The sequence below is a fragment of the Neolamprologus brichardi genome, chromosome 1, assembly GCF_056152115.1.
Source record: "Neolamprologus brichardi isolate AB-2024 chromosome 1, ASM5615211v1, whole genome shotgun sequence".
Classification (NCBI taxonomy): Eukaryota; Metazoa; Chordata; class Actinopteri; order Cichliformes; family Cichlidae; genus Neolamprologus; species Neolamprologus brichardi.
The window spans coordinates 3,484,026-3,496,928 of NC_142104.1; the positions used below are offsets into that span (position 1 = coordinate 3,484,026).

Here is a 12,903-nt window from a genome sequence, read left to right on the forward strand (position 1 = left end):
AAAGGCTCAACAGAGTGTTTTTCTCGTTTTATGTTTACACTTTATCCAGCCTTTAATTTCAATTAAAGCATAAAAATCTGCATGCAGCATTGTTATATGATCATTATGACCTCTGACCTTTGACCTGCAGCTGTGGGAAACTGCAGGAGCCTGCATAAAGCGCCCTGCCGTAGGACCAACCCTCCCTCTCTCTCCCCCTCGTTCTCTGTTTTATTGCCCTCCCCTGATGTTGGACAGGATGTCGCCAAGGCGACGGGGTAAACAGATGATAACAAGCCCTTAGCTCTTCAGAACTCATTTGAATGCTGCCACCGCTGCTGAGGGCCAGAAGAGGGAGAGCAGAGGCAGACGGAGGGGACTGAAGAGCGACAGGTAGGAAACTGCAGGACACACATGCAATAAAAAAAGAGAGAAATCGGCGAATTTAAGAAAAACGTTTTAGAGATTAAGACTCAAAGATTGAGTGTGGTGCAGATGTCAGAAGTGCAAAGCAAAGATGAAGAATGGAAAAATTAAGAAGAACAAAAAAGTAGAAGTTGATGTGTTTAATATAAACAGACGACTTTGTAAAAATATACAAGGATTTTTTAAATGAGTTTTCAGATAAATTTTTAAAATCTTCACGCAGTCGGTGCTGGAACAACTTTTTCGTTTTATTCCAGAAACTTTTTCTGCAGTGATTGAAGATCAGAGTCGGTTTAATTTCAGACATGCACAGAGAGCAGAACGTTTGGAGTCTGCACAGCTGGAAGCTTCAGTGATTCATCTGCTGCGTCTTCAATAATGCTGCCACTTATCAACTTAAAATGTCTGAAAGAAATAGTCATGAAGCGTTCTCGCCAAACAAACAGCAAACAGCAGGATCCTTCACACCAGACAAGATGTTTGATTACAATTTGCTAAAAAATTGCTGGCTTAAAAAGTATAAAATTAGAAAAGCGATGTGTGCATGGGATGCAGGGATTTAATGTGCAGCCACATGCTGTCGTGTTTTATGAATTTTAAAAGTGTGGACAGTCGGTAATCTGTTTATTTGTCTTTGCATAGTGACGCACACACACACACACATGCACACACACCGACTGGCACGCCCATACACTTTACACGCACTCAAACTGAAGGAGAGCTGCTGCTAGAAACAGAGCATGTGAGCCAAGCCGAGCTTTGTTTTTAACACTGAGACAGGACTGAAGTTCCTACTATTGATTATCAATCAAGTTTTCAATATCTGTCTGTGCGTCTCAAAGCAAAAACATAAAGGAGCAGTGAAGTGTCAAAACCCAGCCTTTTCCCGGGTTTCACCTCTCAGGTGCAGCTTTTCCTACCTGCCTGGTGATTATTGCATAGAATATTTGTTTTTTCAGGAAGCCCAGGAATTACACGATGTGTAAAAGCAAGTGATAGGCAGATACTTTAGGCAGTAAGCTACAGTCAGGATGCTTTTGTAACAGGCTGTTGGTCACTATGGGCAGAATAAAGACGGGGAGATGTGGGCAGCCCAGTCTATCGATGGTTAAGGAGAAAAAAAAGTAATTTTCACACATAAATGTTGGACAATTTCAAAAGAATTAGTTCAGGAGAGTGTCTGAAGTTCCCCTTTCTTGCATGGAGCACCCAACAAGTGCTAGCATGAAGCTAACAACGTTCTCACTACATGCTGACTTTTTACCACTGTTCCACTGTTTAATGTCCCATACAACTGTGTTGAATGTTTGTGTCGGGTGGCGTCGTAAAAAGTTCCCAGCTGCAGTGCATGTTTGAAATTAGCGCTGCAAATATTGATCTGAATTGATGTTTTTGTGTCAACGATAATGCACAAGAAACACGATGAGGATGAGAAAAAACTGTTACGCTTCAAACTGTTAGTCGACCTTTGCACGGGGAGGCTTCGCTTGCTGTTTCTGCCAGATGTGATGTCACGACTGCTGGCGTACCATTTTTTTGGTGCCATTTCGGCTTGTTGTGCACCACCCAGATTTTAACTTTAACCTTACTGTTTCATCTTTGTTTTGTTCCTCCAAGTAAGCAGGGAATTTTTCTGAGCAACGATACGTGTTTCTTAGGAAAAGAGTTCAAGTACGCTGACGTTAACGTTTATGTAAGCAGTGACCTTGGTTTTAACCTCGGGGCTGCAGCGATCTCCCATGTCTCTTATTTCTAGAATTTCTAGAATCGCATGTACCATAATACATCCAATTAATATTTGGTTATAGTCTCCTTTGTCTCTAACGCTCCTGCATTTCTCCTCAACCTCTGTGCTCCTGTTTTAACAGTGATTCATAGATTTGAATGTTTTAACATGTGATCGTTAAATGTCAGTCTCTGTTGGGATTCGTTGGGAATGGTTTGTATCAGAGTGAATCATTCTACCACAGTAACAGCTCAAGCTTGACTGAACTCAGAACAGTCTTAACTTGTTGATGCACAAAGAGACCAGATTAATTCCTGCTTCGGTCTGTCTTCAGTTTTAACTGCTGTGATTGTGGGATTTGGGTTCAGAGATGACCGACTTTCAGTCTTGCACCTGAACACATCTGATAGATGTTAGACAGTACCTGCCTTGCTGTGAGCTAGTCCAGAGTCTGACTCCTTGCAATTAAACTATCGGTTGATTTTTAAATGTGTGATTTTGTGCGATATTTTCTGTTTTCTAAAGAAGCGATACAAATCTCTGCTCATCACAAGAGGTCAGTCCCTGAAGATTGTTACAAGAGCCAATTGAATGCAGACATGCTTCTTATGTTGAGATGTCTAAAAAGAGACTGCAGCGAAGTTGCACTGATCGCTCTTCCTAAAAACAATGAATCAGCTTCCAAATAGAAGAGATCGCTTCACATTAAAACTGCAGCTGCCTCCACTGCCTGGAATCTGACACCTACACACCAGTTTTTATGCACAGATGCACTTACACCTTTCACACACTGTGTGTGTGCGTGTGTGTGTGTGTAACTATCTGTACTATAACTTCAGCCGCTATGCCCTGCAGCAGCTCTGATTCAGAGTTGTGCAAGTGGAATTTTCACCAGAAGCAGCATGACAAGGAGACACAAGTGTATTTGGACAGAGATGCAGCCAGTTCTGTTTCCATGAAACCCACTGTTAGGGATTGCATCATTGTGTGTGTGTGTGTGTGTGTGTGTGTGTAGTCGCACAAGCCTGAGAAACCACAGTGAGGTCACGTCTCACACCCTACACACACACATATTCTGTGGGCACATGCACACTTCTGCTGGAGCTGCAAAGATAATCAAAATGCTCTTCATGTCCAAAACACCTACACACAGAAGCAACAACTTCTAGCTGCTACTGGCACAGCAGAAGGGAAAACTAAGCATTGTTTCCAAGAACCATTCAGAAAGAGGAGCTTTGCGCAGAGAGGAGGAAATATCCACTCTGCTGGTTTATTTTACAAAGTGCTGTGCACGACATATTGACCTTCGGGAAATAACAGGATAGAATCTGTAACGAAGCTGTGCCAGAAACTGCAGTTCCTCTAATGGCCACCGGAGGGTGACGTCAAAAGCGAATCAATCTCCACAGACGCTCATACATGAAAAAAGATAATGGCAGCCTGATCTGGGTGTGGTTGCTCTGACTCCGCCCACACAGCCCATCTGAACCACTAAACTGGATCTGTCAACCACAACTGTGATGTTGGTAACTGTTGAAGCATTTTAATTAGAATTATCTGACAGTATGTGTGGCTCCAGGTGAATAAACTAAATGAACAGCTGTGATACATATGGTTTTGATTTATAAACTCAAAATGCTCTCATCAATCCTGTAGGGGGAGGAGTTTACCTTCACACACGATCTCCAGTGTTGTCCTCTGCTTAATTTTATTGTAGATTATCTTTTCATCATGGCGGAGAGTGCAGACGTGGAGCAGCTCCTCACAGCTTTCAGGAAGTTTGCAGTCCATGGAGACACAAAGGCAACAGGCAAGGATCTAACCGGGAAGAACTGGGCCAAACTGTGCAAAGACTGCAAGATCACTGACGGCAAGAACGTCACCGGCACTGACGTGGACATCGTCTTCTCCAAAGTCAAGTGAGTGTTCACATCAGCGCCAGTGTCAAAAGACTGCATAAAATGCAGTTCCTCTAATGTCCACTTGAGGCAGGCTCCAAAAGTGAGAGTCCCATTTTATAATCCCCAGCCTCACAAAAGAAATGAACTGGTTAACTGTTATCATTCAAATGTGCAGCCTGGAACGGAAAGCAAATTTTTCCCAGCTTTATAACCAAGTTTGTGACCATCGGCTGATGAACTAGCATCTCATCGTAACATGTCCAAATCCAGAGATGGGCTGTAACACGTTACTTGTAACGCGTTACTGTAATCCGATTACCCATGGGTATCCGATGGGTAATCCGTTACTTTTTTCAAGTAACGAGTAAAGTAACAAGTAAAGTAAGGGATTACTATTGCAAAAACGGTAATTAGATTACCGTTACTTTCCCGTAGGAACGCTGCGTTACTGCGTTACTAAAACCGTGATTTTTTTGCGAGAATGTCTCATGACAGTGACGTAAGCGAGTGCGACGTTTCTGGCAACAGCTGTGTGCAGATCAACAATGGATCATATATCGAGTGCAGAGAGAGTATGAGCGTGCAGCGTTTAAAGCGTGGAAGTACTGACCTTACTTTGAGTTTGATTCCATAAAAAGTGACAAAAACATTAGTGTCCGTTGTGCGTGGGAAGAAAACTTCTTTTTACAGCGAAAAAAAACCCTAAACTTCCAAGCAAGCACCGAGTAGCTACGACGTAATGGGAAACTCACAGAGAAACTCACGGATTCTTCCACTGACCGCTGCACACCTGCACCAGGGTAACCCTCCGCCTACCCCACTCCTGCTTTACAGGTGAAAATAGAGCAACAGGACCGCTAGTCTTTGACTTTATTTATTTTCTGCTGTGTTTTACTTGCATCTATTTGAAAGAGTGAGTGTAAACACAAAAAAATATTTTATTTTATGTGCTGGAATGTGCAGAAAATAGGTTTAAATATTAAACTAATTTCTTCAAGTCAGAGAATGTTGCAGATAATTAAATTTTTGCTTGATGCATAAAGTTAAAAGATTAAAACTAATAAAACAAGTTTTAAAAACAGACTTTTCCATTTGATTACATTTTGTATGATGATTATGCAGAAAAAGTAGAATTGGGCTGAAAGATCTATCACTTTATCACCTATTCAGGTTGTAAATCGTGTTTTTAAAAAGTAACTAAGTAACTAAGTAATTAACTATTTTGAAAATAAGTAATCAGTAAAGTAACGGGATTACTTTTTGGGGGAAGTAATCAGTAATTAGTTACTGATTACTTTTTTCAAGTAACTTGACCAACACTGGCCAAATCTCTCTCCAGAAACTCAAAAGGATCACAGAGGTGACTTTACATAACACCCTGCTGGTGACATGTGTGTTTTGAGTACTGGAGATATTTTACTGTGGTATTTGAAGACCTGCTGGTCCACACTGAATCTGAGGAAAATTGAGTACCATTATGCTGATGAAACAGCAGTGCTCCACTGTCGAGGTAGCTGTCACATTTTTATTGCATATGCACATTTAATGTGGATGATGGGGAGCTCAGTGTTTGGTGCAAACCTTGAAGGGCTTTGTGCTCGGACACGCTACAGATCACGGCTAATCTGGAAACGCCCTTTTAGAAGCGCCGTTCAAGCCTTGCTTGTAATGTGGGACAACAGTGCGTGCAGGGAGTGAATGTGTCCTGCTCTTTAACAAAGGTGGGGCGATTATTCGAACTTATATTTGTAAAACCACCTCCTTTGTTGGTAACAAAGTCTTTTGTTACCATATTGTATGAAAACACGTGCATAAATCTTACCTCTGAAAGACTTTTTGCTCCGTGTTTAGTTTTTAAGTCAGTGTCTCCTGCACACGCCCTGATAAAACTGCAGCTCTTTAGTCTATATTCAAACACAAATGTAGCACATAATTAGTTCAGGCAGAGCGCTGAAGTCATACTCCGAAAACTGATGAGTATCATTCATCACATGGGTGTAACATGGGTGGGACTGGCGGATAAAGACAGTCGTGGAACTACATTATAAAACTTAATGACAATAGTATATCATTGTTTTGGGGGACAAACTGTTAAGCACTGGATGAAATGATTGATGTCAAGTATTTCTTTAGAAACAATAACATACACTGGGGGACCAAGAAAATAATGGAAATGTTTAGGGACCCGTTTTGAACTATGCCAAAGATTTAGACCTGCAATAAGAAGACTTTTCCTGGGATGGATGTTTTTGAGGAATTGCAGTGCGGTGTATCGAAGGGGCAGCTGTTGTTTGTTTTCTGTAGTTTTGTTGCTCTACTTTTAGTTACTTGAGTTATTGTTGAATTCCCAGTCACCACAATTATTCTGACAGCTGTGCTGTGCCCAGCTTCCCAAACTTTTCTCGATGAAACAAAATATCTGTTTAACCCTTTAAGACCTACCATAGAACCAAGTCCGCCAGAGCTTATATTATATTTTTACATGCTGTGGAGCCATTTTTGGGAGCATTTCAAGTTGCTATACATCAATACAACCATTATAGTCCAAATTTTAATAATATGTCTGCATTAAGTGCATAGTAATTACATAAATTGCAAAAACGTGCAATAAACTACAAAAAAATTTAAATTCGTTTATTTATTTATTTTATTTTATTTAATTTTGCTTTTGTTTTTTAACATATATTTCTAGTTAGAGAAATTTAAGAGGCTTATCCTTCAAAACTGTAAATACAAAAAAGTTGCACAAAATAGTTTCCCACCACAGGAAATTTATTTTGAGTGTCTTCATAGTTTTATTTTTGAAATACACCAATTTTTATATACTGCAGGAAAAACAAAAATAAATATTATAATGCAAATGTGCAAAAAAGCAGCATATGCATCAAAATAAACTATTTCCAGCAGTGCGATATTAGTCCTAAGCATCCCAGAAACGACACAGAAAGTTATAAAGTCAAAGATAACTTTTAAAAACACCAGTATAGGCTCATGAGGCCCAGATGGTAAAAAACTACATTTCCGCGTCACTTCCGGTTTCGGGCAGGTCATGGCGGACATGCGGTAGTTCGCGCTGACATCTATTCCAACGTAGGAAGTGTAACGAACAGCTGATCACGGCAAAGCGTGTTTCTGGAATATTATGTTTTTGTTGCTGCAAGTGCTTTTTATGCAGTTTTTGCAAAACTATATTTGGAAGGAAACTGTGACCGAGAACAAGCTGATGGCATAAGATGTAAGTACAACTCCTCCGGTCTCATATTCAAAAAAAATTATTGCGCTAGCTTACGTGGCTGCAGTGGATTTAAAAATAGTTACGCAAAACAGAGCGTGCCCTCTCCAACCGGCTTTAGAGGGTTAATAATTTAAAAACAGCTAAAAGACATTTTCCAACCAAGAGAATTAATAGTACAGTTTAGACTCTGAACTCTTCCATGTCTGTGTTCCTTTTGTGTATTTCTGTACAGACAGAAGACGTCTCGGGTCATCAACTATGAGGAGTTTCAGAAAGCTCTGGAAGAGCTGGCTCCAAAGAGGTTCAAAGGTCAAAGCAAAGAGGAGGCGCTGCAGTCTATCCACAAGCTGGTGGAAGGCCGAGAGCCTACCAACGTTGGTGTGACGGTGAGACAAGATGCTTGTGTGCCTGTTGTTTTAAAGCTCTAAATCCCACAATAAAGATGCTCAACAGTAAAACAGGAAATTGTGATTCTATGTATATTTTGTGAAATGTATCATTTTTCTTTTTGTGCATATGTGTAAAAACAAAAGCAATGAGTCTCCAAAAGAAAAGACTTAAAGGTAAGTGATAATGTAGTTATATGGATTATATATAATAGTCCCCTCCATGAATCGCCACCTTACCGTGGTGGGGGGGTTTGTGTGCCCAAGTGATCCCAGGAGCTATGTTGTCCGGGGCAGTTTGCCCCTGGTAGGGTCTCCCAAGGCAAACTGGTCCTGGGTGAGGGGCCAGACTAAGTGCGATTCAAAACGTCTATGATTGGATTCATCAAGGACTGAGGACCAGGGATACCAGGACTCCACCCTGGAGCTACACCTGGGGTAGGGCCTCATTTAAGAGGGCAGTAGATAACACAGTGTATTTAAAGTAATGATAAAAAACATCAAGGGGCGAGTGAAGTCGGAACCAGAAGAACATAAAACTGCATCATCTGCATAGAAACTGATTTTTCTGATCAGTTTAGTCGATTTCCCAGCTCCACGCTCTGAGCTACAGTTTGGACAGAAGAGTGTCTGTCTGTGGAAAACAGCAGCATAATCATGAAAACATGATTAGACGAGTTTGATTATGTGCTGCTCATATTTTATATTTAGCTCCGCGTTTAATCACCTCAGGCTCATCTTCTCAGTTTTCAGCTGTAGAAAAACAAGTCCTGAGCTGCTCCACAAACAAGCGTCTTACTCTGCTCTAATGTTTCAGAGCCATGGCTCAATCACAGCTGGTTCATCCATCAGATCACAACTGCACACATCAAAGAGCTCTTATTTTATGATGATGAGGTCCTCAGAGCCTGAGCCAGCAAGTGAGGCGGTCTGGATCCTCTCCAGATCGTTAAACGCTCTTCAGTCATCAGAGCAGATACAGTCAACACTAAGCTGACTGAAATGCACGCATTACAGATGACAATCCATGAGTAAAAAACACGATCAAGTTACAAGCTTTTGTGTTCATGAAGGAATCAGCGTTATATTGTCTATCATATGTCTGTTATCAATTCAAAGTTTTAAAGTTTTCATGGATTAAAGCAGAACTTCATAGTAAGAGGTTCTTGCTATCTGTGGAGTTACAAATGACACTGCATGTCATTTAAACTTTACCTATCAGCAGTACAATATGGGACTGTTGGTACCTGTGGTGAAATCCACTGTTTTCCTGAGGTGAAAAAGAACTGTTTCATATCCAGATCTGCCCGTTCACTCACTATTGGTTCTCACACTGATTTGATAACTACACGACTGTAAAAGGCTAAGGAGCAGGCACCTCTTGCTACTTGCTAATCAAGTGGGAATGGTGTTAAATAAATGTGACTTTAAAAACTATCAGATGCTTTATTTAAATGTCCATATTCTTTAAACTTTGGTTTCTACTACCTTGCCTTGTTTTGCCTGCTCTGACATTGGGCCTTTTTTCATTCACTTAGTTTCCAGTTACTCTTATAATCTTATCCTCATTTCAGGATTGTGGTTTTGCAGTGGAGTCTTCATTTCATGACCTGGGGCAGAGAGGATTGCATAATGAAGGTGCAGTTTACAGGGACCCGGTGCAGTTAAATGCAGAGGGCTCCGTGTTATCTAAAATACTGTGCAATGATCACAATCATAGCTTAAAGCAAACAATTTTAATTCCACTTTAAACTAAACGTGAATCAGTAAGAGTTACTTTTTTTAGTGGTGTTTGCGTGTTGCACCCATGAAGTTATGAAAAATAGTTGTAGCCACTGTGATATCACTTGTTGACTTCATGATTTTGCATTTGAATGATTTTTGGGATCACACGTTATCATCTGTGAGTTAAAAAGCAGACGAATAAAACACAACAAGCCAGAATATTTATCGTGTCATCTATTAAAATGCTCTAAAAGGCTCCAACGCCCAAACACACAATCAATAAATAATGTTTAGTGACCTGAAGTAGTGGATGGTTTATGTTAGAGGCTGTAAGCATGCTTTGTAATGCTGGATAGTTTAACATGGAACTCTAGAAGGGCCAACCTCATTGTCGCCTCAAGTGGTCATTAGAGGAACAGCAGTTTGTGGCGCTGCGTTGTCTTCATTTTCCCCTCTTGTTAAAAAAACAGAGACACGTCCTGAAGCAGGAAGATATTTTTTCTTTTACTGACTTTAATCTAATTTTTCTACTTCCATCAGAAAGTGGCAAAGACAGCAGCGGTGGACCGTCTGACCGACACGTCCCGTTACACTGGATCACACAAGGAGCGCTTCGACGACAGCGGCAAGGGCAAAGGTCGCGAGGGTCGTGAGGAGATTGTGGAGAACACGGGCTACGTGGGAGCGTACAAGAATGCCGGGACGTATGACACAAAGGTGAAACCTGAGAAATGAGTGAGCCGGAGGCAGCGCCCCCTGCTGGGAGCTGACTGGAAGCACAGCTCCCCAACAGCACTTAGTCTGGACCAAACCTTGAACTTTGACCCTTCTATGTCTGTGTGGATGCCTGTGTGTTTGCACTGGACAGAGCTTTATGTTCATTCTGATTTGCAGATAAACATGTGGATCTGACAGAGGTGAGGTATTGGCCTCATATCAACTCATCTGCGCCCCCCTTAGGCTGAAATATTCATCACACATCTGGACTTTTTGTTCATTCTCAGTGCCCTCATTCAGAGCAAGGAGGTGGGTGATGTAATCAGTACCTGCTCCGCTCAGTGATGCTAATCCAGTCTGCAGCATGTGACTCAGTGTTCAGCTCAGTAATAATGAGCTGTTTCTCTGACCTGGCTTCTCCTGCTGTGCTTTCAACCCTGTCCAGAGCCTCATTCATGTGATTCAAATTCTTTCAGTCTCCCTATGAAGGCACCGGTGGTGCTGCTAATCTGATTATCTTTATAGCTTTTATTTGGTTACACAGAAGCAGACTTAAAAACAGGAAACAGGTTCTGAAGTCATTTTAAATCTAATGATACACATTTAAGTTTGTTGACTAAATTCCATCTCTGAGGATAACTGCATACACTTCCCTTTGAGTCAGTAGCGCCCCCATGGGGAGGCTTTTGTATTTGTCCTGCTGAATGTCCACTCATGATACTATGCTATCACAATAAGTCACCTGTGATAATGATGGTATCACGATACAGCAACTCTGTGATATTTGACACAATGTGCAACAATCAACGATGCAGAGAAAAATGTATCTATTCTCTGCTTTCATCTTTAATAACACAAGAATTCATTTAACGCTGTCCACACTGTTCTGGTTCTCTGCAGTTTAGGGAATGTCTCTGCTCCCTCTTCCATTTCCATGAGGAGTCATGAAATGCTGATTGCAGGAATCCATTTAGCACACCTGCATGTTTGAATAAAAATCTCAGTATGTGCAGCTGCTGTACCAATAACATCACAGGAGGAAGCAATAAAATATCAGGACTGAAGAAGCTTCTTGGATGAGAGGTGAGACGTCTTCACGAAACTTAAAGGAGTCCAATCGCTTTATTCCCAACCTCCTTAGACTCTATATATCGCATTATTGAGACTTCACTCCTCTGCTGTTTGCCTGAATAACTATAGTGACGGCTTCATTGCTCACCTCCTTCTATGAGGGTCATGTGTCTGAATGGGGCTGTAGTTTGTGTGTAAAGTCATTTAGCAAATTAAATTCTCACTGCCTATTACAAAAAAAGGTGTTGACTTATGAATACTTATAGTATATATATATATAGTATATTCTATCTCCTGCAAAAATAAAGTCAAACAAACCAAAAAGCTCAATCATCTCTGGATCCACATCAGATTAAGATCAAACTGTTTCTGCAGCGCTGAGGTTTCTGAAGCCATGTTTGCATTTTTTTTTTATCTTTCTTTGTTATATATAATTTTTCAGCCTGATTTTTCCTCTGCAAAACAAATATTTTACATCTTCCCCAAGAGCTTTACGTGTTAATTATTGTTGTTGATGCAGTGTAAGTAACTTTAGTGAACAAATAAAAGCTTTAAAATGGTTTTCTTGTTTCTTGTTTTTGTCCCAAAAGGTATTTGCAGGTCAGTTTTATTTAAAGTAATGAGAGAAGACAGTCAGGGGGATGAGGAATAAAGATTTCTGCTGCAAGAGTTCAGCTTTTGCATTCTTTTATTTACATTTTACAAGCCGTCCAAACTTGTTTGGGAGCAGGTTTTGAAAATCCTAAGGCTTCCTTGTCTGCATGATGCTGGGGCTGGAATACAAATACATTTCACGTATTTGTAGTTTATAATATAAAAATAAGCCCTTCAGGTTTCTGGACAATCTGACCGTATTTGTAAAAGACAGAGGACTAGGGATGGGTATCGTTTAGGTTTTATCCGATACCGTTGCCAAACCGGTACTTTTGAAACGGTGCCGGTGCTTAAACGGTGCTCAAACCGGTGCTTAAAGAATGGAGAACACAAAATTGGTCCAAAAACCTCTCACGTTCAGCTGTTTTTTTGTAAAAAGATAACAATGTTAGCCTTTTCTGCAGCTATGGGGCATATATGGTATCACTCTTGGCTGGAAGCAGTGCTTAAACAATGGAAAAAACACAAACTTTGTCCAAAAACCTCTCATGTTTAACTGTTTTCCACTTTTTCTTTGGTCATTTTAGCCTTTTTGGCCAGGATGAAGGGAGTATCTGCCATCAAACAAGAAGACAGCCGCATGTAGCTATGATGATGTTTGCTAGTTCACCTTACATGCATTAATGTAATAACGTGGTTAGCCTACTCAACGTAAATTACACACCAACAACATTAAGCTACTCACGCAGAGAAGAACGGCTGCTGCTGCATCATCATCATCATCATTTCTGCTACACTGGCAGGGCTAGGGGCCAGGACTCTCCTCTTCGGGTTTTTGGGGGATGTTGCTAACTCCGGGTCCGATAACAGGCACCACACCCGCAGTAGATGTGCTCGGTGTGAGGTCTCGCAGCAAGCTATCAAATACGGCGCATTTCTCGGCTTTAAAAAAAAAACGCTATGCGTCGCCAGGTGTTTCATCAGATTTGAGGTGTTACCTCCTTTGACAGTATCACAGTATCAGCTTAAAGCACTTGTTGCAGCTGCTGAGTTTGCATCTTTTGCTGTGAAGTACAGCCAGACTTTTGACCGCTTCACCTTGGGCGTTTTTAATCTGTAGCTCTGCTCTAAAAGAACGTACGT

General features: G+C 41.0%; 1 protein-coding gene across 1 annotated transcript; it reads left to right on the plus strand.

The window, feature by feature from the left end:
- Positions 1-287: 287 nt before the first annotated feature.
- On the plus strand, positions 288-11,727 carry tppp3 (tubulin polymerization-promoting protein family member 3). The gene is made up of 4 exons (XM_087843794.1): positions 288-372; positions 3,849-4,050; positions 7,500-7,653; positions 9,919-11,727. Exons 2-4 carry the CDS (start codon positions 3,863-3,865, stop codon positions 10,111-10,113), a joined length of 537 nt encoding a protein of 178 aa, XP_087699920.1. The 5' UTR covers positions 288-372; positions 3,849-3,862; the 3' UTR covers positions 10,114-11,727.
- Positions 11,728-12,903: the final 1,176 nt, after the last annotated feature.

Coding starts and splice junctions, on each gene's coding strand:
- tppp3 (XM_087843794.1), top strand. CDS start 3,863: ATGGCGGAGAGTGCAGACGTGGAGCAGCTCCTCACAGCTTTCAGGAAG. Junction 4,051..7,499: donor ATCGTCTTCTCCAAAGTCAA/GTGAGTGTTCAC, acceptor ATTTCTGTACAG/ACAGAAGACGTCTCGGGTCA. Junction 7,654..9,918: donor CTACCAACGTTGGTGTGACG/GTGAGACAAGAT, acceptor TACTTCCATCAG/AAAGTGGCAAAGACAGCAGC.